The 22,833-nt window shown below is 34.6% G+C and overlaps 2 protein-coding genes and 1 pseudogene across 5 annotated transcripts; 1 reads left to right on the top strand and 2 right to left on the bottom strand.

Annotated features, from left to right (window-relative positions):
• Positions 1-2,406: 2,406 nt before the first annotated feature.
• On the top strand, positions 2,407-5,976 carry LOC113115472 (tissue factor-like). The gene is made up of 6 exons (XM_026283057.1): positions 2,407-2,642; positions 2,788-2,896; positions 3,547-3,740; positions 3,847-4,031; positions 4,791-4,959; positions 5,371-5,976. The coding sequence occupies exons 1-6, from the start codon at positions 2,567-2,569 to the stop codon at positions 5,514-5,516; spliced, it is 879 nt and encodes a 292-aa protein (XP_026138842.1). The 5' UTR covers positions 2,407-2,566; the 3' UTR covers positions 5,517-5,976.
• A 2,890-nt stretch (positions 5,977-8,866) lies between these two features.
• Positions 8,867-10,541, bottom strand: LOC113115490 (tartrate-resistant acid phosphatase type 5-like; annotated as a pseudogene).
• Positions 10,542-12,170: 1,629 nt separating this feature from the next.
• On the bottom strand, positions 12,171-22,824 carry LOC113115473 (ATP-binding cassette sub-family D member 3-like). Of its 4 annotated transcripts, none has more exons than XM_026283058.1 (23): positions 22,651-22,760; positions 22,102-22,135; positions 21,818-21,919; positions 20,943-21,031; positions 20,389-20,458; positions 20,048-20,145; positions 18,416-18,539; positions 18,247-18,303; positions 18,021-18,163; positions 17,856-17,925; positions 16,965-17,034; positions 16,780-16,877; positions 16,522-16,613; positions 16,307-16,398; positions 16,157-16,223; positions 16,006-16,069; positions 15,154-15,231; positions 14,998-15,063; positions 14,818-14,907; positions 14,579-14,698; positions 13,449-13,553; positions 13,295-13,351; positions 12,171-13,210 (listed from the first exon to the last, which is right to left on the bottom strand). In XM_026283058.1, exons 1-23 carry the CDS (start codon positions 22,758-22,760, stop codon positions 13,133-13,135), a joined length of 1,974 nt encoding a protein of 657 aa, XP_026138843.1. In that variant the 3' UTR covers positions 12,171-13,132. The 4 variants fall into 4 exon arrangements, with proteins under 4 accessions (XP_026138843.1, XP_026138847.1, XP_026138845.1 ...); XM_026283062.1 differs by lacking the exon at positions 20,389-20,458 and adding an exon at positions 20,765-20,834 and having other exon boundaries at positions 13,065-13,210; positions 21,818-21,916; positions 22,651-22,824; XM_026283060.1 differs by having other exon boundaries at positions 13,065-13,210; positions 21,818-21,916; positions 22,651-22,821.
• Between the last annotated feature and the right edge of the window lie 9 nt (positions 22,825-22,833).

Below are 22,833 nucleotides of genomic sequence, written 5' to 3' on the forward strand. Positions count from 1 at the left end.
ATATGTCACTTCCTGTAATCAAATTGAGCCACTGGGCCCACGAGAGCATCATGAGTCATCTTGTTATCTTTGAATATTTGGAATAGTTAACTATTGTCCCATTTACCATAATTTCACGATTGTAATTTTTTCTTATTATAAATGGTGCATTCTATGAACATACCCATAACCCTAAATATCAAGCTTTTCCAGTCCAGCACTGTTTGTGCTATCAGCATGAATCGTATCTCAAAAACTGTGCAAAATGTGTTTTTCTAACCCATCAGATCATTTTAAAATCAGTCAATAAAATGGTTGAAAGAAATCTCATTTAATCATAACTAACCAAATTGTGTTCCAAGAACATTTTGGTAATATCCCTATTAAGTTATGAAAATCTTATTTTCGAATGTTCTCCGACTGTTCAAAATGTCATGTTTTTAAAATAGTTTAAAAACATTTATTCTAATGGACATTCCATTTAAGCACTATGCAAACGTTGTTGGAATGTTGAATGTGTTTGAATGTTCTCTAAAATGATCCAAGAATGATATATAAACAATGCTTTTGTCCTACTGTTTTAAGAACAATATTAAAAGAACAGGTCAACCAAAAATGAGTTTTTTTGTGTGTGTGTGTGTGTGTGTGTGTGTGTTTGGTTTTTATCAGCTGTTTTGACTCTCATTCTGATGGCACCCATTCACTGCAGAGGATCAAGTGATGTAATGCTAAATTTCCCCAAATCTGTTCCAAAGAATCATGAATTGTTCATCTTGGATGGGCTGCCGCCTTATGTTGAGTACATTTTAAGTGCATTCTCAATTTTGGGTGAACTATTCCTTTAAAGACTAGATAACACTGAATTAACATTTCTAAGAGAACGTTTGTTCGTGTACATTATAGAGAACACAGAAGGTTAGCTGAAGATCAGAGAATTATTCCTGTCAGGGTTTACACTGAAGGAGAGATCTGACACTTGGGGGCTCTTGTTTTTCTTGGGCCTGTAAGCTACCCTCTAAAAAAAAAAAAACCTGCAACACAATAGCAACTACATAGCAACATCCTAGCAAAACCGTAGAGTCATGACAGTAAGTTATTTTTATTTTATATTTTATTTTACCACACATAAATTATATTTTATTTTGATGAATCATATTTTAAACAGCTTAAAGTTAATTGTTAATTCTTGACAAAACCTAAGTTTAGGAATTAAATATCCCTACACAACTGGTACTGCCCAAAGAGATTCTCAAACAGTAGCCTACAGTAGGACGAGACTTTCAGGAAAACTTCCCTTTTCCAGTCTGATCATATCTCTTAGTGGTTTTGGGTGAGTTTTACTGGAAGCACTGAATCCTTTAAGCGTTTTAGCATGCAAAGCCACAAGCAAGAGTGAGGTACCAGCTGCTCATTAGCATAAGGCTCTGAATGGGCAAAAGACCCCTGCTGGTATTCAGAGGTGCCAGCGTCTCATACCTCCCGAAACTGGGACAGAACTCCAGTCATACTTCCCGAAATACAATTTGCAAGCATGTCATGAGTAATATTAAGTGTTGTCATATAGGGGTCATTGGAGGAGTTTATGCCCATAAGCAGTTGAAAGCCTTTTTTACATGACATAATGCATGGTTTGATCATACACCGGCATTTAGTTTGTGTCTCATCCCTTCGAATATTGCTTCAGATCACATTTTTAATTCAAATGCAACAATCTCAATACTGTTTATTTGTTGAACTAATTTATTCCTGTTCTCAGAGTTCTCTGAAACCTTGAAACCTTCTGATGTACCATTAGAAACAATCCGACCAAAATCACTGTTGTTTTTACATAACCTGGACATAATCAAAAGCTCATACTCCAATCGAGAGGCTGTTTTTATCTGCTAGGGACATATAAGGATGTTACAAGTTGACATTTTTGCACATTTGAGATCTTTAAAACATTTATTTATTTCTCCTGAATAATATGTCAATGCACATGTGTTGGTGTAAAGAGTGACTAAACACATCAGATGGTGTTTGAAGGCAAAGGGTCAAGGTTTAATGAAACATGGAGGAAATGTTATTTTATTTTATTTTATTTTATTAAATGGAGAATTAAGTAAACACAATTATTTTAGCTTGCATTTTTAATATCAGCAGTATCAAAGAATAATTCTAATATATTGTCATATATATATATATTACATATATTTTTTAAGGTAGAGATAGAAACATTTATAAATAATTCAAATGAATAAATACATACAATTTAATAATTATATAAACATATATTTCTTTCCTTTTAAACTTGCATTCCTTCACACTAAAGCTCTTTAGTGGTTTGTGTAATCAACTGTATGACTGAGGAAATCCATAAATGGCAATATGCAAAAGTAGACAGACCCACTTGTCCTAAAGGGCGGGGCTTCATTAGTGTCGCTAGAATCACGACTGGAATCTGTCTGGTTTTCCTGCGCTCACACACACACATAGTCCATAACATTTATAAGCCACCTGGGACGAGGTTTTACATTAATTTTTATCCTACCTGGTAAAAGGAGTTTTAGTTGATCTTTGGATTTCTCCACCTCGAATCTCGGACAGAATGGAAAACAGGCAATTGAAATTCCACTTGCGTGAATTGGTGCTCGTTTTATTTTTCATGAAGGCTTGCGCCTCAGGTGAGTCACATACCTGTGCCATAACGACTGAATGCGTGTTATTCCCTTCGTTAACCAGTTATTTTAAACAATTCTTTCGTTCTAATAATTATATTTAAAATATTTAAAAGTAACGTATTGATTCATTTGCTTTTCTATTTTATAGATACCTTTCCAAAAGCACAGAACGTAACCTGGTCCTCTATCAATTTTAAATCTATGTTAACATGGAGTCCAAAACCTACGAATTATTCCTACACTGTTGAATTTTCAAAGTAAGTCTTCATTTTTTTTTTACAATAGTGGAATCAGTTACAGTTTCCCTTGCAAATTTAATATAAAAGTAAAATGTACAGTATGTACAGATGAGCTTCATATGTTGGATAGGATGTTTTATTTAAATACAGTAATGAAAAGACTCAATAAAAAGTGACGTTTGCCTTGTTGTATGGCCGCTATCTAATATTACTTACTAATACAGTACTAGATCATATTGATTCTGACCACTCAAGCCATAATTCATTGATTATATCAAAAGGTTTCTCACTCTGCCATCTGAACATGGCCTCAAACTGATAAATGTGTGAAGCATAAAGGCAATAAAAGTCTAGGCTATATGATGTATTATTTATTTTGTTTCTACTGTATTACATTTTTCTATTTCATTTTCTTTCAATTTCTATTAAACGTGCATTGAATGGACCTCTGCAGGTTATAACTTTGGATCCACTTTTTTTAAAGTCAGCTAAACTTATGATTTTACAGTTAGTTGGTTTAGAAACTCTCAGATTTGGCAACTCTTGCATAGTTCCACACCCAGGACTTGTTACAGCAGGCACCAGCCTGTCACATTTTCTCTTGTATAATGATTTATTATTTCCAAATGTTTTCTTCGCAATCTGAATGTCTGTGTAAATGACTGTAGACTTGGCCAGGACAGAGATCGGACGCCGCACTGTATCAAGATGATGGAAACTGAATGCGACCTGACTGAAAGGTTAAAAGACCTGAATGCCTCTTACAGCGCTGACATCCTGTCTGGACCCAAGCGGGGCGCCTCTACCGATCTGGTTGAGTTCCCTCATGTCAGCTCGGAGAAATTCTCCCCTTACTATGACAGTCAGTATCACTGACAATTCACTTCACACCTTTGATTTTTACTTCATTTAATAACATGGAGATTTTTGAAATGTTATGAAGATCTTCTGCTTTGATTCTCTTTCAGCTACTATTGGCAAACCAGAGTTTACAATAGAAGTAAGCAGCGACAAAAAGAAGACAACGCTGAATGTAAAAGACATCCCTACAGCTCTCTTTAATGAGGATGAAAAGAGACTGAATATTCGGGATGTTTTTGGAGACAACCTGCAGTATAAAATTACCTACAGGAAAGCCAAGAGCACGGGAAAGGTAAGTGTTCTCCTGTCTCTCGCTTTTTTCTTATCTTATAGAAATAGATGTTGTTGTTTTTTTTTAATTAGAGGTTAATTATAGTTCATATAGGAAAACTGACTTCACTCAACACGATACAGCATATAGGACACATTAAATACAGCTGTTACAAAAATATAACAAAAATGCCAAAAAGTCTATACAGCCATTCAGAAAATGTCAGAAAGATTTTTAAAAGAAATTGAAACTTTTATTCAGCATGGATGCAATAAATTGATCAAAACTGCTGTTTTGACTGTTACCCAAATATTTACATTAAAATGAGTTTCTATTCATCATAGAATTCAGCCTCAAAAAATCGGGATATTAAAATGATTTCTAAAGGATCACGTGACACTGAAGACAAATCAGGAGTAACAGCTAATGAAATTTCAGCTTTGAATCACAGAAATATATTACATTTCAAAATATATTAAAATAGAAAACAGCTCTTTTAAATTATAATTATATATCTCACTTACTGTACTGTATTTTTGATCAAATAAATGCAGCCTCGGTGTAAATAAGTGAAATAAGAGAGATTAAAAAAATCATACTTATTCCAAACTTTTGGCTGGCAGTATACATAGGATATGTAGATTTACAGTCTATTTCTGTAATTTTACTTTTTTAAACTTTATTTCAAAAATAAAATAAAACAGTAAAATTCCGTAAATTAAAATTATTTTTACAGTGCAGTATTTAGATTCTACAAATTGTATGTGTTTGCCTCTTCAGAGAGAGAAGATCAGTAAAAGTAGCATCATTGAGCTGACGGATTTGGACCGAGGAGAGAGTTACTGTTTTAACGTTCAGGCCTTCCTACCTTTCCGTGCTCAAGACAAACAACACGGGGAGATCAGCAACATCCAGTGCTCTCCGGAACAAAACACATCTCTCTTTGAAGGTAATGCTTGAAGTTTTTACATTAACACTTGTCCTGTCAGGGATTTTCAGCTCAACATTCCCAGGAAAAGTAAACATTGGGAAAGTTGTCTGATAGGAAGTGAATCATCTTCCCAAAATAGACTCTCTCCCTTCATCTGGATTGTAACCCATCCCTTTATGAAGTGTCAGATAGCTGATATAGTATCATATCAGAGATTTATATGGACTCTATGAATGTGTGTTTCACAGAGACATTTAATGCAACCGATAGCACTCCTAATTGATAAGAAAATTGTCCAATGGGTGGATTTTAAATGAATCGTCTCAGTATCTAAGGACCAACAGAACTGCAAAATTTCTGCAGTGTCCATCAAACTCATTGAATCAAGGGTTAAGTGACCTTAATGACAATGATGTCATGTTTTTGCAGAGTACAGCATGGGTGTCATAGCCGGAGCCATTCTTATTATCATTTTGGCAATAACAGCAATCGTTATTGTCATCGTGATTTGCTGCAGACGAAGGAAGAGAGCACAACACACAGGAAAAGAGGGACTACCGCTGAATGGTGTGTGAGGAGTGTGGATGCTGTGTGTGGTACATCTAGTTTCGAGGATATAGCATCCTGTTCCACTATAGAACAGTGGGAAAATTGTGTTTCTATGAAACCTCAAAATGTAGATATGTTAGACATATAATTTAGCAGGACAAGACCTTTATACTGTCAGGTGGTGGGTTCTTTAGTCAGGCACTGAAATGTACTGTATAAACATTTGTAGAAGCACTACCTACTGTAATTTCACCTACTTGTTAACAAACTGAAATACTGTATGGTTTATGATGGGTTTTTTGTATGCACTTGGGAGAATCAAAATCAGAGCATATTTTATGAAAAGAAAGAATACTAATTTATTTTTTTAGCTATTAACGTGGTAATCTATTTGTTTGTAAAGTATATTTGTTTTTTAACAACAAAACACTCTGTTAAGTACACATTGCAACTGTACATGGCTAACCAGACATCATAAAATAATGTTTACATAAACTTTATCACTGAACTACAAACCTGTGAATCCAGTAGGAATGGTACTAATGTGGAATTTTTTTTTTTTTATGAAACAATTGCGCATGTGGACTCAGAATGCAGATCTTTGTCATTATATTTTCTAACTTCATTGTATTATATTGTGCCTTATAAGAAAACATAGTTCTAAGAATCCAACTCATATTTAAATTCAAACTCATAGAGATTTTGAACAATTAGGGAAATAGCTCAATGGTGCCCCCAATTGTAAATGAGTAAAATTCCATTTAGGGATGGATGTCTGGTACACACACTTCCCGTCTTCCTGGATGTAACTGATCAACATCTCACTTGTATTAACTTCAATGTACACAATCGCTCCTGTCGTCTGATTAACTGCATTGGAGAACAGGTGCCAAGACGGCAGGAAGGTGTTTTTGTTCTCTGTGTAAATTGTTCTGCATTAACTCCAGTTTCGTTGACAACGTATGAACTTCCATCGTCTTCTCTGATAAACTGATGAAATAGAAATACTTATAGCTTGATTGCATGATGCTGCTGATGCTTTAGCATCCATAATATTCACTATTAATGCTTTCATAAATTTGCTTAAAGGAATAGATCACTAAAAACAAATCAGCTAAAAATCTACTCACCCTCAAGCCATATATGATGAAGATGAGTTTGTTTCTTCATCAGAACAGATTTGGAGAAATTTAGCATTACTTCTCTTGCATGCTAATGGATCCTCTGTAGTGAATGGGTGCCGTCAGAATGAGAGTCCAAACAGCTGATAAATCATAAAAATCTAAATGTGTTTTATCTTTAAACAGTTGCTTCTGTTCAAAATAACAGTTCATAAACGCTTCCTATAGTGAAGAAATCCATCCCATGTTGTCTTCTTACATCAAAATTGATCTTTGCATATATCTGTCCTGCTTCAGACTTTTTTTCACTGGAGAAAAGCATATTATCGATACAGAATTTTTAGCTGGAAGCAATCAGTTTGAAATTAATGATGGATTTGTTTATTACAAACATACAGCTTTTTGCTTTACAAGATGATGGATGGACTGGAGTTGAGAGGATCACTGTGATGTTTTTATCAGTTGTTTGGACTCTCATTCTGACGGCACCCATTCACTGCAGAGATGTAATGCTAAAATTCTACAAATCTGTTCTGATAAACAGACAAACAAACAAACTCATTTACATATTGGATGACCTGAGGGGGAGTACATTTTCAGCAAATTAAAATTTTGGTGTGAACCTTTAATAGAATATGTTATTGAAATGTTATAGTACTTGATTTTCTGATACACCTGATAATGTCAAGATACCGACCTGTAGATGTGGTCACGACCACACAGATATAAGGAGATGCTGTACTTCTTCAGAAGTGGTCTGAGTTTTGATACCAAACTCTTGTGAGTGAGTGAGTGCCGCTATTTTTTTTCGGTGGAACTTTTTCTGTAATTTCACCTGCGCATGTGAGGGCATGTGCTGTTTGTGTTTACTTTTATCTGGCTGTTAAGTCATAAAACTGGGCAATTAAAAAATTATTTTCACTCAAAATGCAAATTCTGGCATTATATTATTATACGTTACAGTTTAAATTGCTGCATTCAATTTTTTTGAACATTGTGTGGCATCCTGAATTAATAGTTTATTGACAGCATATTGTAAAGTGTTTTTTGTCATATTTGATACATCAAGCTTTATGGCTCTTACAGAATATAGAGTTCATACTCAAGGAAAAAAACACTTGAAATTTATTAAGCGGTCCAAACTCAGCAAAAATATGCCTTTTTTTTTTTTTGCAAATTGTGATATTGATATGGTTTGAAAGTACAATGAAATTCTAATAATAATAGTAATAGTATTTATAATAGTAATAGTAATAGTAATGATAGTGTGATCTTTATAGCAGACTACAGTACCTGCATAAATATACATAAATATAAATTCTCACACAATATATTTCGATAAAATGTCTTAATAAGATGATATTTAAATGCTTTTAGGATCAAATATTTATGAAAAGCATGATGTATCATTTTTGATACTATCATTTCATGATGATTTTTCTTAAAAATGCTAAATTATAATGGATAATCAAGTAAACCCACTGTAAGTTGCTTCAGCCCAGTAAGGGTTCATCTTGAAATATTAATAGCAATATATAAGTTATTCTTTCATTTAGATGATAAAACTCCACATCAAAAAGAAACACACTACAACCTGAAAGTGGACACTTTTACTGTTATTCTAAAAGGCCATTTATTTGGTTTTAAAATTATCAATCAAGTGACATAGGGCGTTAAGTACAGTCTGTTTTTTGACTGTTTTTTGCAATGATATAAGGGTGAGTAAACGATGACAGATTTCATTTTTTGGCGAACTGTCCCTTTAACCCTTTAACTGCTGCTCGACCAAATGTTTGAGCACATTTTGAGTCACTATATTTTATTGAGAGGAGTACCTAACTTAATTCAAGCTGATTGAGCCATCTCTACCATCTGGTAGAGGTATGTTAAGCCAAAAAAAAATCAACAGCATTTGTCACAACACTTCTTCTTTGATGGATGTCAGAGAGAAAGAAATCACTCCTGCCATGTAAACTGTTTTTGGTGAAATTTTGCAAGGTAAGCATATTTTTTTTACATATTACACTGTAAGAGCCCTAACTTTACAAAATTATTTTACTTGGTGCCATGAAAAAACTTTAGTATGTTTTCAATAATTTTTCAAAAACGTGCTCAACCAAATGGTTGATTTGTCACTTTATGGTAAACGTAGAAAAGCTAAGCTAATGTTTTAAAAATTATGGGACGTGTTGGAAAAAAAATACATTGAGTGTGGTAACTAATGACATAAGGAGATAAGAAATGCAAACAAAAAATGCTTTTTTCTTGGTGGGGCAGTTAAAGGGTTAAGAGCTGGTCATATATTTAGTATCGAATGCCAGGAGTGTTTTCCAAGTCACATCTGAGATTTAAGAGGATGTGATTGTGGATCTGAGGCGGTGAAGAAGTGAGAGAGAATAAGTGAAAGAATGTGACAATGGAGGCGTGGAAGGAGTGTGGCAGGCCAGGGCCTTTAAAAACATGCCCTAAAATTCCTGTTAGACGTCTAATGTTTGCCCAGTAAAAGCAAAACACTTCTTGCGATTATCCACATTGGATTTCAGTGTTGTTTGTTCTTCTATTAGATATTGGGCAGACTGTTTGCATTTGGGTCTTAGCTACTGTTGTACTAATAACTCACTTGGTGTTTTGAAGTTTCTTTTTGATCCATTTCATTCGTTGCTTAAAGGCAACGTAGTCCCCTGGACCTACAGGTTCAAGCCCGTCATAGGTGTTCCCACACAAAACCACCGTGTCAATCATCAGAACCGTGATGGAAGTAACCTTGAAGTTCAGCTCATAGTGGAGGTCTGGGTAGATCCTGCCAAACATTAACAGCAGTACACTGTGGTCGTGAACGAATGAATGCCCATGTTTACATTCTTTAATACACAGAGCTTGACCTTTGACCTCACTCACCATCTTTACAATCTGTTTGAGTAAGCGATCTGGGCTGATATGTTTCCACGGTGATCATGATTTCCTGCTACCAGGTACCACGACACGTCCATCAGCGCGGGGTGAGAGAACACACTCTCCCAGGAAGACTGAAGAATAGCCCTTCATTAAAACTTGAAGACATTAAAAAAAAATCTATAAATTATTACACAAAATTATAAACATAATTCCGTTATTGATATTATAGTATTTATAATATATTATATTAGTAAAATATGAATAAACACACACACATATACATACATATACAGTATATATATATAAAGTATTTAATAATAAATTATAATTTAATTTACTGTTTTATTTTATTTCATTTCATTTTATTTTGTAAAAACTGATTAGGAGTAATCCAAACTGCATTCTGTTCTTCTGCCACTAGAGGGACCACATCATCTGTGAGTCTGACCATATCAGCTGATCACTGACCGGAGAGTAAAGACAGTTCAGTGAGCTGAAGTACCCTGTGTACACTTTCACTGTCTGCTCTCTAACCTCTCTGATCCTGGTTACAACATCAAACTTTGAAGCTGTACATGTTAACGTGAGAAAACCCTACTTTTTGCATAACAGATCCCTCAAAAAGTTTTGAGCAAACTCCACAAGCACTTAAGAAAGAAATTTAGGAGGAGATGAATCAGTTCACAAGTGACTTAACCTGGTGGTCACCTTAAAACGGGTGTCATCTACATCCCTGATCCCTCTGAATAGAAGATCTCCAAGACTGAGAAAAAAAAGTCCAGGCCTGAGTGATTCTGCCCAGTTCATTGGCCGTGTCAAAATCATGTGGCGTGTTGTGGGGAATATAGGAAGTCCACCCCAGTGTCCAATTCCAACAAAGTTCAGAGAAGCTGAAGAGAAACAAAACATGTAGACAGAGATTTTATATCAATGCATATTCAACAGATTTCAACTTCACACTTGATCACATGAAAAATTCTCACTGAACCAGTTTTTTTCTACACTTGTAATCAATTTTACAGTCATACAGATCATTAAGAAAATACATCAGAAATACTGTACTCTACCTTGTCCATTCGCCTGACATGTTGTAAAAAATGTCTGAAGGCAGGAGAAATCAAGGATGGCTGATCAGATCCTGCTAACTGTTACAGGTTTGAGAGTCACAAAGACACTGACAAGCCACAAAGAGCTTAACACTTTTTTTTATTGCACCTTACTACATGTGGTTTATGACAAACTTCCTGTATTGAGCCCAGAGTGAAAGTATGAAGCACATGATGGCCGACAATCACCAGTTTACAAAGTAAACAAATGAATGTTATTATCTGCTATCAGGAAAAAAAAAAAAAGAGAGAGAAAGAGATTAGAAATACACCACCACCGCTATACTACAACATTAGTTGTTGATTAGAATAATTTTATAATCATTTTTAATTGCAACATAATTATTTGTTTTTAATAACATGATCAGCTACCAAAAGTGTTCATAAAATATAATTAACAATTAATTATAATTATTAAAACATTATTTAAAATTGTAAAAAAAATATTTGTATAGTATTTTATGTTAGAATATAATGTTTGTATGATCTATCGAATGAGATAATAGTTATAACAAAACAAGTGTTTAATAATAATAATAATAATTAAAAGTTTAATATTTTGTAGATTAGTTGTTTTATAATTATTTTGAATAATAATCTTATTATCAGTTACAAAAAACAAGAATAATTAATAATTAATAATAAAATCATATGAATAAAATATTAATATGAAGTTATCTTATATTTTCTACATTATTTTAATTTGAATTAAAAAAATGTTTTTCAAAAAGTTTTTCTGTGTGTTAATATGACAAGCTGAGTTGATCTGTAACATATTTATTTAAAATTCGGTATAGTGATCTATTGGTAATATGCCAACTCTTATCAAGTGTGGTTTCTACAGCTCTAGTCAAGAGTTTACAGTGGAAGCTCTCCAGCAGATCTCATAAATCATTAACTTACACTGGAAAGCAAGTCATGAACAGTCTTCACTACTAAACAAATGCAGTCTTCAATCTGGTAACAGGGGCAGTTATCCATCAGATGGTAATACCATGCTACTTTGACATATATATTATGGTACTAAATGAGTACTGTATTCACTACAAGTCAAAGGTAAGAGACTTATTTTAAAAACTGTATTGAAAAAAAAAAAATATACATTTTTCCAAACTTTTGACTGGTAGTCTTCACGTGCAGTTATGTTTGCATCTTAACGTCAGAGTACTTGTTAAACAAAGACTTTTAAACCAATAAAATGAGATGATTGTAGTTTGAAACACAGTACAGTGAATCAGGTAAATCCAAAATCACTTTTGACAAGAAGTACGTCTAAGTTTGTGTTTTACCACCTTTGGTCAGGAACAGGTGACTGGAGACACTTTAAAAATACATTATCATGTGGAGGGTGAAAGGTCAAATGAGCGTCTAATCTAAATGACCTTTCACTTACATTTGACGAGTGTTAAAGATCAACATTCATCCTTTTTTAAGATATTTAAGTAACCAGTTTCATAATGTGTGATAAACCAGTCCAACTGAATTCACACACACACACAATCATCAACACAATCTAACCATTTCTTCAGGATAAAAAAAAGACCACTAACAGACTTCATAGTATCAATATCTCCTTTTTTTTAATGAAAACATACAGCAAAGTGGTTCATTTGCTTAATGTGTGAAGTGCTACGACAATATTTCTTACAGTTCTTACATAACAACCGTTCCAGACTCCTTCCACATCAAGAAATGCCAACAGTGCTGGAGTAAACAAGTGCATAGGCATCCTCTCATCGATTACAGACACCGAACAGTTATTCAAGGCTTCCCGGTTCTCCAAATTACCAAGCTAGGTAAAGTGCACCAATAAACAACTCGCACACATCCAGACCACCCAACCACGCTGCAGTGAGCACGAAAGGCCACTTAGTAGCTTAAAGAAAGGTTTATCTGATAAGAAAAAGGCAAAATCATTACTAATACATAGAAAAAGCAAGATCATTATTGTGTGTCTAGCATATTAAACGCTCCGTTCAGTCCAGTGCCATCGATTTGTGTGAGCCTACACAGACCAATCTCATTTATTAACAAATTAATGCACAGACACAATATGCATTTCCTTGGTACACGCTCCCACGCATACTTAACAGACAGATGTCTTATAAATTGGACTGCTTTAATTACAAAATTATATACAATCTCTAAGGACAAAAGTAGTGTTAATAAACCTCTAAACACGATTTCATCCCAAAAAGGTTATAGATGATTAAAAACAAACTCCTAGTTTAGGCGACTACTTAAAGGGACAGTTCTCTCAAAAATGACAATTCTGTCATCGCTTTCTCAGCCTCAAGTTGTTCCGAACTTTTACAAGTTTCTGCCTTCTGCTGAACATTTGAGAAGATATTTTGAAAAAAGCTGACGGCCTTCATGGACTTCCATGGTCAAATGTTACCTTATTTAGCTTTCATCGGAACAAAGAGTAAACGATGACAAAACTTTCATTTCTGGGTGAACTATCACTTTAAGAAGTGAACTGTTAGGTGCTGATGATAGTATAGTGCAGTTGTTTTTCTTCTAAGAGCCGAACTCCACAGTTTCAGGGGTGATGGGTTTGAATTCGTAGTTTCCTCTTCCATCCATATGGAGGTAGAACTGAAGAGCAGAAAAAACATTTTGTGTTTAAGCATACGGCAAATGTCAGGATATATTGATGATGGGAAGCAGCGCTGATCTCACCTTGTGATGCTTCCACAGGGACTTTCTGTGAGAGACTGTGAACAGAGTGATGCCAACCTGCCGAATAACAACAATAAACCACACATTCAGAGACATTTTTGCAAAATGTGCAGTAATACAATGGGAAAATCTGTGTGTGGTGAGCTTCAGGCACCTTTCTGCAGTGGTTATAGATATAATCCTCCACGTCTACGCTCACAGCACTGGTGCACTCATCCAGAATGGCAAACTGGGGTTTATGGTAGAAAAGTCTGGCCATCTATGGGAAAACCATCACTTTAGAAACCTATAAACATCTAGGAATTCTCAATAAACAGACTACTGTCATTTACATAATACTGACTCTAAATTGCTGCAGTTTAGTTGCAATTCATTTGGAACTTGAAAGACTGTCTGGGGCAGTAAGATTCATTATTTTGAAAGAAATTTATATTTTCGATTAGCACAAATGCTTAAAATTGAGTGACAGTATAACGTTACAAAATACTTCTATTTCAAATAAATGCATAAAAAATAAAAATAAAAATAAGAACACTGAAAACAAAAATAAATAATTAAAAATGTATCCCATCCTCAAAAATATTACAAAGCAGAATTGTTTTCAACAGTGATAATAAGAATTCAGCCTTCTGAAGGATCGTGTGACAAAACTAAAAAAACTCAGCTTTGCCGTGCAGAAAACAATTTCTACATTTTAAAAGATATTTAAAATAGAAAAGCAGTCATTTTAAATAGCAATAAAATAGTCCACAATATTATTTTTTCACTTCATTTTGATCAAGTAAATGCACCCTTGGTGAGCAGAAGAGACTTTAAACATTAAAAAAAGAAATCTTACTGACCCCAAACATTTGAATAGTAGTGTACATAAGGACCAATATTTTTGACCAATCAGATTTCAGTTGTGGGCGGGGCTATGTAATGCTATTTAAACATTTCCAGTAGGTCCAAAGAACTCTTTGTACATGTTAGAAAAACTCCGACCTCTCGCACCTGACTGCTAAACTACGTGAAACAAAGTACAAATTGAAAAAATTGGGAAATCTTCTTATAAATATGGTAATTCTGATTATTCCAACTTGACGCGACTCGGTCTAAGTGCAGTAGTGTAATGGTACTGTCAAAGATCTAGGTTAACACATATTGTGGTGAAGTGGTTCAAAAACAGGACGTTAACAAGACAAAATTATAGCCCTATCAGTGCCTTTGACTTCTGTTCAGGGAACTATCCCTGCAGTTACTGTATGGGACTTTTCTTTGTGGTTGTTAAAAATGTCTGTTTACCGCCATTCTCTGCTTCTCTCCTCCACTGAGCACATCCATCCAGTCCTGAACCATGTCCCACGACCCCTCTCTCTCCAAAATGTGACCTAACTGGACATTATCCAGGTATTCCTTCAGCACCTGCCACACAGAACAGGTTGATGGAATGAAAATGGTTTATTAGAAAATAAATATACGTGATCTGCACATGTAACAGACTTTTTAGAACATTTTGGATCTTAAAAACTAGCTTCTAGTACCTGGTCAGAGATGCCTTTCTTTTTTTGGTCCTCATGGGTGTCTGGGTAGATCACCTGATCCCTCAGTGTGCCGAGGGTCATGTAAGGCCTCTGAAAACAGACAAAAAAAGGCAAGTTATTCAGCTGCTGTGGACCATTCAGATGTTCTGCCATGGGTAAAGTGGGTTTTCTGCTGTTCACCTGAGGGACGTAGAATAGCTTTCCCCTCTCTGGTTTCGTCAAACTCCCACCAAACAGCGGCCATAACTAGAGAGAGTCAGGAAAACCAACATTTAGCGGACAAAAATTGATTTTTTTTTAACAGAATTCCAGTCTTCGATATGCAGACATGCTCACCTCTCCAAGAACCCGGAAAAGTGAACTCTTTCCGCACCCATTGGGACCACACACCAAAACATTGGTTCCGGATTTCACCTTTGAAGAGCAGACGCATTATTTGTACAAACATTCCACCCCTGACTAAAAAGTAAACAAGGTTACTGTGAAATAAAAAATTTAAATAATACGCAGTCACAATTACGAGATTCAAAGTCTCAATTATGAGCAAACTGCAATTGTGAAAAAGTTGCAAATGAGAGGAGAAAGTCTTCAATTGTGAGAAAAAGTTGTAAGAAGATACAATTATAGGATATACAAATGCAATAACGAGAAACAAAGCCACAATTAAAAAGAAACACTTGATTATATATATATATATATATATATATATATATATATATATATAACAAAAATCACACTACAAGAAACAAAGATACAATAATAAAAGTCTGCAATTTTGAAAAAGTCACAATTACAAGAAATAGTTGCAAATGTGAGAAAAATCTCTGTGAGAAAGAGTTCTAGTAATTAAAAACAAAGAAACAAAGAAAAAAAAGTCGAACTTATGAGAAACACTTACAATTATGAGAAAAAGATGCAAATATGCGATATGAAATCACACTACAAGAAACTAAGTTGCAATAGGGAAACTAAAACATAATTGTGTTATGGCACAATTTTGATGTAAAATGCATCAATTGCATGATGTAAAGATGTGTAAAATATGAGTAACAATGTTACAACTGCAAGAAATGAAGTAGCTATTCTGAAAAACTTTAAGATATAAAAGATTGTGAGATATTAAGAATTTCTTTTTAATTTCTTGCCACCTTACTGACAACTGAGTTGTAGAAATAAAGTGAAACACACCTCAAAACACAGATCTCTAATCAGTATGTCTCCATTAGGTGTAGCCAGGGGCGTGTGATCGAACCTGATGAGAAATAACATTAGCATCATTGGTTCTCCAAACAGTGAAGCGCTCAATCTGAGATTAAGGTTTGAAGAAAGCTGCTTTTACTTGATGATATGGTCTACATTGATGATTCTTCCACTTCCAGGTATCAGCGTGAGCTTTTCTGTATCATCTGTTTATAAAAAATTGTAAAACAATTAAATAAGTGGCTCTTAAAAAAAATATTTTTGGACCTTAAGAGTCTCTTAAACCCACCTTTCTCTGATAGAGACACCATGGTGCGTTCGTATTTCCCAGAATTCAGCTCTTTTAGGACCTTCATGAGCTCAGTGATGCGTGTGGTGAAGCTGAAGAGAAAAAAAACTCATTTTATGGCATCAAATGTAACAAGTTTTTAATAAAATGGCGAGTAACCCAATAACTTAATTGCACATGCTGGTGCAATGTGATGAGGAAATATGAACGTTTACCCTGACAGACGCGTCATTTCTCTGCCAGCAAGAACAATTCTGCCCAATGCCTGGGACATACGCAATAACATACGCCCGCTCTGGTAGTAGTCCTGCAGGAGAACATGTCAAGATGAATAATCCTGCCCCGTCTCTCATTATTCCACATGAACATTCAGTTTTGCTCAGCAATGTGATATTACCACATTTAAATGCATCGTGAAAGCAACTGAGGGCCTCAAACTAAGCATAATAACAACATCAGTAGTGAAGTTTTACCTCCAGCAGTTCAGCGTGTGAGCTGTTCAGGTGTCGAGGGTGAGACAGATCAAGGAAAGGACGACTGACGACTAAATACCCAACAACAGTAGCGAAATCTGGAGCAAGAGAGAACATATTATTCATCTTTTACTGCGCATGATCATGTATATTTAATTTAGGGAGATAATGAAACATCCTCTTACACTTGGCAATAATGCTATCCACCATTCCCATGGAGAAACGGAAGAAGATGAAATTGTGCAGATGATCGACCTGCAAACAAACCCAGATCAGCTAATAAACTCAATTATCAAGATGCAAACCTATATTAAATATATATTTTCGGACTATAAGTCGAACCTGAGTATAAGTTGCATCAGTCCAAAAATACGTCACGATGAGGAAAAAAATATATATAAGTCGCACCGGACTATAAGTCACATTTATTTAGAACCAAGAACCAAGAGAAAACATTACCATCTACAGCCGCGAGAGGGCGCTCTATGTTTTCAGTGTAGACTACAGGAGCAATGAGCAGCATAGAGCGCCCTCTGGAGGCTGTAGACGGTAATGTTTTCTGTTAGTTCATTTCTCTGGGCTCATATCAAATTAATTTTGATAAATAAGTCGCACCTGACTATAAGTCGCAAGACCAGCCAAACTATGAAAAAAAAGTGCAACTTATAGCCGGGAAAATATTGTATTATAGATTATTGGCCCATATTAGAATTCTGGATATTTAATTCTGTATGCGCATGCATTTATATTTCATCTACTTTTGATATCTTTTTAGAATATCCTTACCACAAAATTAATAAAAACATTAATAGCTTAATAACAATGTTAAATGTCATCAAAATATTAATTTCTCATACTTTACATTGTAACGTTGTAATGCCTAAATACACTTGGGATTTTAAATGACTCATTTTAGTCTAGTTTATCTGTATTTGATTTAGGTAAAATATAATATTGGCCATTTATTAGCAACAATATAAAAATAATCATATTCGGCTTTTCTGTATTTCATCTGTTAATCCTGTTGCAACCATTTGATAATTAAAACTCACAGATTTGTTTGGTCACACACTCACCAGTTTCCTGAAGGTTGAATGGATGGTCTGTTTCTCCCTTACGTTTCCATTGTAGAAGGCAATCTCTTCACTGAGAAGGAAATAAAAACATTTGAGCATGCATCAAAATTTGAGAAAAACAAAATGATATTAGCACTATACGGCTAGATAGATACGAGTAATGACCTGTTTGTGATGAGACGAGAGTTGACGAATCGGTATTCTCCTTCAAACTTCTGTTCAGTCACGGTCATCTTACCGATCGGCCTGCGCAGACGGGTCAGGAAGAGGCCGGAGATCAGCAGGTAGGCCATCATTGAGGCGGGACCCTGTGCAAAGAGACCAACAGATCCTCAGGATGTGCAATGGCACTGATCTAAAGTAGATCTTTTACGATGTCTTTCACGCTCACCTGAGCACCGATCGCTGTTGTTAATTTGAAAATGTATAAACCGATATCCAACAGAGGCTGGAGGGGGAAAGCAAGAAAAACTCAACAAATGCTGTTCAGTCGAAGAAAATAATCATCTGCTGTTATTGGGAAAAGTAAAATTGGTATTTTGTACAAAGGGGTTTCGTACCTTGCTGAGGTTGGAGTAAAGTTCCACCACACTGTTACAGAACTTCTCCACATCCTGCGTCAGCAGCTGATCAGCGTTAGCAATGCGGTTATCCAGGTTTCCCATTTTGTAGTATGTATATCCCCTGTGATCCCAAAGATACTGACATTAGTAGCTAGACTTTTACATTTCCTTCAAAAAGAAATCAGATTTCAAAACAAACTCACATTTCTATTCACATTAGAAAGGTAAAAATCACCTCTCATGAATAATCTGGTATGCTTTTACAGTATGTGACCCTGTACCACCAAATCAGTCTTAAGTGTCAATTTTTCAAAATTGAGATTTATATATTATCTGAAAGCTGAATAAAGTGTGATTCTATTGTTGTATTGTTTATTAGGAACAGACAATATTTGGCCGTGGTACAACCATTTAAAAATCTGGAATCTGAGGGTGCAAAAAAATAAAAATAAAAAAAATTATGAGAAAATCGCCTTTGAAGTTGTCCAAAAGAATTCTTAGCAATGCATATTACTAATAAAAATTACGTTTGATATATTAACAGTAGGAAATTTACAAAATTTCTTCATGGAACATGATCTTTACTTATTATCCTAATGATTTTTGGCATAAAAGAAATATGGATAATTTTGACCCATACAGTGTGTTTTTGGTTATTGCTAAAAATATACCACAGCAACTTCTGACTGGTTTTATTTGCTCCAGGGTCACATATTCATACCATATCAGTTATTGCCTGATATAAATGTTTTGAAATCTGTCTTTAAATTGATTTTTTTAATTACACTTAATTCAATTTTTTTTATATATAAATAATAAATAATAAACAAATAAATATACACAAAATAAATATTTTTTATTATTATTTAAAACTAAATTTTAAATTTAATCTTCAGCAGATGTTAAAATTAACATTTCACACACTTGCAATTCTACATGTAGTGATGCCTAAATTTAAAGGTGCTGTATGTAGGATTGACAACGAGTGGTTGAACTAGGTATTGCAGTCCAAATTCAAAATCTTGGAGTGGGTTTTTTTTTCCACCTGGCCTGTCCTCCTCAGACATGATGCACACACAGGTTGCTAGATTGATGACACCAACAGATACGAGCGCACTTGACGATGCATGAAATGAAATACAATGTGTTTTCGGGCCAACTGGCAACCCGGGATGCCAAAATACAGCTGGGTAAACTGGCAGTGGGCGGGTTTCACAAACCAAAACAGAGACTGACATTCCGGCCCGGAACGCACATTTTCAAAGGAGAATAACTGACTGTAGCATTGTTTTTCTTAACTTAACATGTTTCTTAAATGTTTGTAAACATATTATGGTATGTTATGCTTTTATAGTCAAGTATAGGCACCTTTAAAATAATAAATTACAAATATATATATATATATATATATTTTTTTTTTTTTTTACAAAGATTTCTCAAGTTTTAATATTAGCCCTTTATCAGAACTTGAATGTCAATACATCCATTTTAATCATTCTTATTTTAGTACATTATAACGAATGCCTATACGAGCAAATATAATAGTAATGCTTGTTTTGTAAAAACAGCATTTTACTGAAAACTTGTGAAGAATTTATCAGTCAGAATAATGTCATTGATGGGCCTTACTTCAGGTACTCATCGTAGAGATGTTTGGTAAGTCTCACACGAAAGCACAGCTTCAGTTCATTCAGACCCAACTTCAGGAAGTTGTTCACCAGAGCGATCTAAAAGATTGAGATGCAACCATTTACAAATCTGGATGATTTCATAGCAACAACAACAAGCAATTCTTCCAAGCTAATCTCTTACTGATATTAAACAAATGCATTCTATCCGCAAAAATGTTTTCGATGTTAACAGGAGGCACATATTAGATGGTTATATGGATGTTTTAAGTAGTTAATATTCTCAGAACTCCTCGGACTATTAACAATTACTACCAACTTGGATAAAAAGCAGAAACTTACAACTGGCATGGCCGTGATAAAGTTGAATAAGTACTTCTTGAAACCTTTAGTGGATCGACCAATGATTGCACTGCAAACCACAACATGCACACAAACACATGCAAACATGGTCTGAGTTAATACAGAAGGGAATAAACACACATCCCGCTGGCCTGTCCTTCATGTGCATGGAAAAATGAATGCAAATGATTTTTGAGGAAGCGCACATTCATAGTTGGATTAATAAAACACTAATGTGCATTTAAACTGCAGACCAGAGGAGATCTGAGAGGTGAGCATGTGAGGAAACACAATGACTGGTTAAGTGATGTAAATCACATCACACATCGGTAACAATACATTAGCTTTCACAGCACATGAAGATACAGTAAATTACCCCAGGAATGACAGTCAGGTAGGAATAAAAGTGCCTCTTGAACAGTTTGGGATCTCTGCTAATGATTCCACTGTCAAAGATTTCAAAAATACAATCAAATCACATTAAATCAATATTTGTCTGGGTGCTTGGCGTTTTCACAGCACTAACACATTTAAAGTCTACATCCATACGGTACCTTTCGATCAAAGTGCCGTTCTGAATCATCCAGACGTCACAATAGGTCCGAGTCACTAGCATAACTGCGATCAAGAGCAGGTACCATGTCTGTGACATACAAAAAAATAAAAATAATAATAATGTGAAAAAAAAATAATTAACTGAAATGCATCACTTTTATTTAGCGCAATATCTTTCAAAAGTGTGGAGTCTGAAAGTTTTTATGTTTTAGGAAGAGGTTTCTTATGCTCACCAAGGCTGCAATTATTTGATCAAAAATACAGTATGAACATTAACATTGTGAAATATTATTATTATTTAAAATAGCTGTTTTCATTTTGAATATGCTTTAATTTCATTTCACTTCATTGTCACATGATCCTTTGGATATCATTCTAATACGCTGATTTGATACTGAACAAATATTTCTATTTATGATCATCAATGTAGAAAATTGTTGGTCTGACTGATATTTTCATGGAAACTCCAATACTTTTTTTTTTTCTTTGATGAACAGAAAGTTAAAAAGAATAGCATTTATTTTAAGTCCATTTTTTGTTACAATGTAAAAGTCTTACCGTCACTTTTGATCAATTTAATGCACTGGTAAATAAAATAAAATAAAAATAATAATTTATTTTAAAAAAATCTCAGTGACCACAAATTTTTTAATAGTAGTATATAAAATTTGTATCTTTTCAGTTAGAAAAAAATATATATATATGCAGAAAACAATACACTCTGACTATCATCACCATAGAGAACATCATGTTCTTTGCCATGACATAAATTAAAGGTGATTGGCTTTTTTTTTTTTTTTTAAAGGAAATATTCAACATATGCCTCACCACAACTTCCTGTTCCGGCCAGAACTAACATTAGGCCAGTTCTCACCTCTTTGCAGAAAAACCTTGGCACCATAATCTTGATGATCCGTGAGATACGGATGAAAAAGAGCTTGTCCACAGCAGCTCTGTCTTTCTTGCCATCTTTCTGCTGGTTTTAAAACACAAGAAGTGTTGAAAGTCAAAGTAAACTCATGGAATATAGTGTCACACAGCCAGACTGACTAAATAGTCTTATACATTACATTTATGCATCTGACATTACATTCCACTGCATTCAGTATTTACAGTTTATACCAGTTCACAGCAGAGATCGATCAATGCATGTCTTACCTCACTGCTCAGATCATTTGAAGAACCCTTCTTCCTGTTGAAGATGATGAAATAAATATACATTAATAATAATTACAGTATGTCCAATAACATTCAGTAAGAAGCATTTCATAAATATTGCAGTTCTTCTGTCATAAGTATGCTTGATGCTGAATCCTAAATTAAGAGAGATTAAAGATTCAAGCATTAATTATTCTTTATTATCATTCTTGAGTGTATCATTTTTGATTGCAAACTCTGACAACATTTGCCCAACTAACACTGTTCTTTATGAAAGAGTCCATTGTTTGGACAGTGAATCTGCAACAAGCAAAATCCAGTTCAATAAACTTCATGGATTATATTTCACTTTAAAGTCAAGATATAGGATGTGTCTCAAAAACTAGTGAGGTTCCAACTTAGACTAGACAGCTCATTAGGTTTTGACACATGGCCATAATGTTGCCCAGAACTCGTTTTGCTGTTAGTTGAACCGGGGTCACTCTGACACTGAACTCTGTTTGTTATCTTATTTTATGCATTAGGTAGTTTATGTGTGTTTTTACATACCTGTTCAGTCCAGCGGATTTTCGTCTCTGCTTTAGAAAGTATAAAACGAGTAGGATACCGCCAGCCACAGCGGAGTTCTTCGCTGTCATGTACTTGCTGACGGCCGCCATGTTTCCTACTGCGAGAGAAATGAAGATCCCGTCCCTCTACCGGCTTCCGTACTCATGATGACATCATCATCAC

This window comes from Carassius auratus, chromosome 15, assembly GCF_003368295.1.
Source record: "Carassius auratus strain Wakin chromosome 15, ASM336829v1, whole genome shotgun sequence".
Taxonomy (NCBI): domain Eukaryota; kingdom Metazoa; phylum Chordata; class Actinopteri; order Cypriniformes; family Cyprinidae; genus Carassius; species Carassius auratus.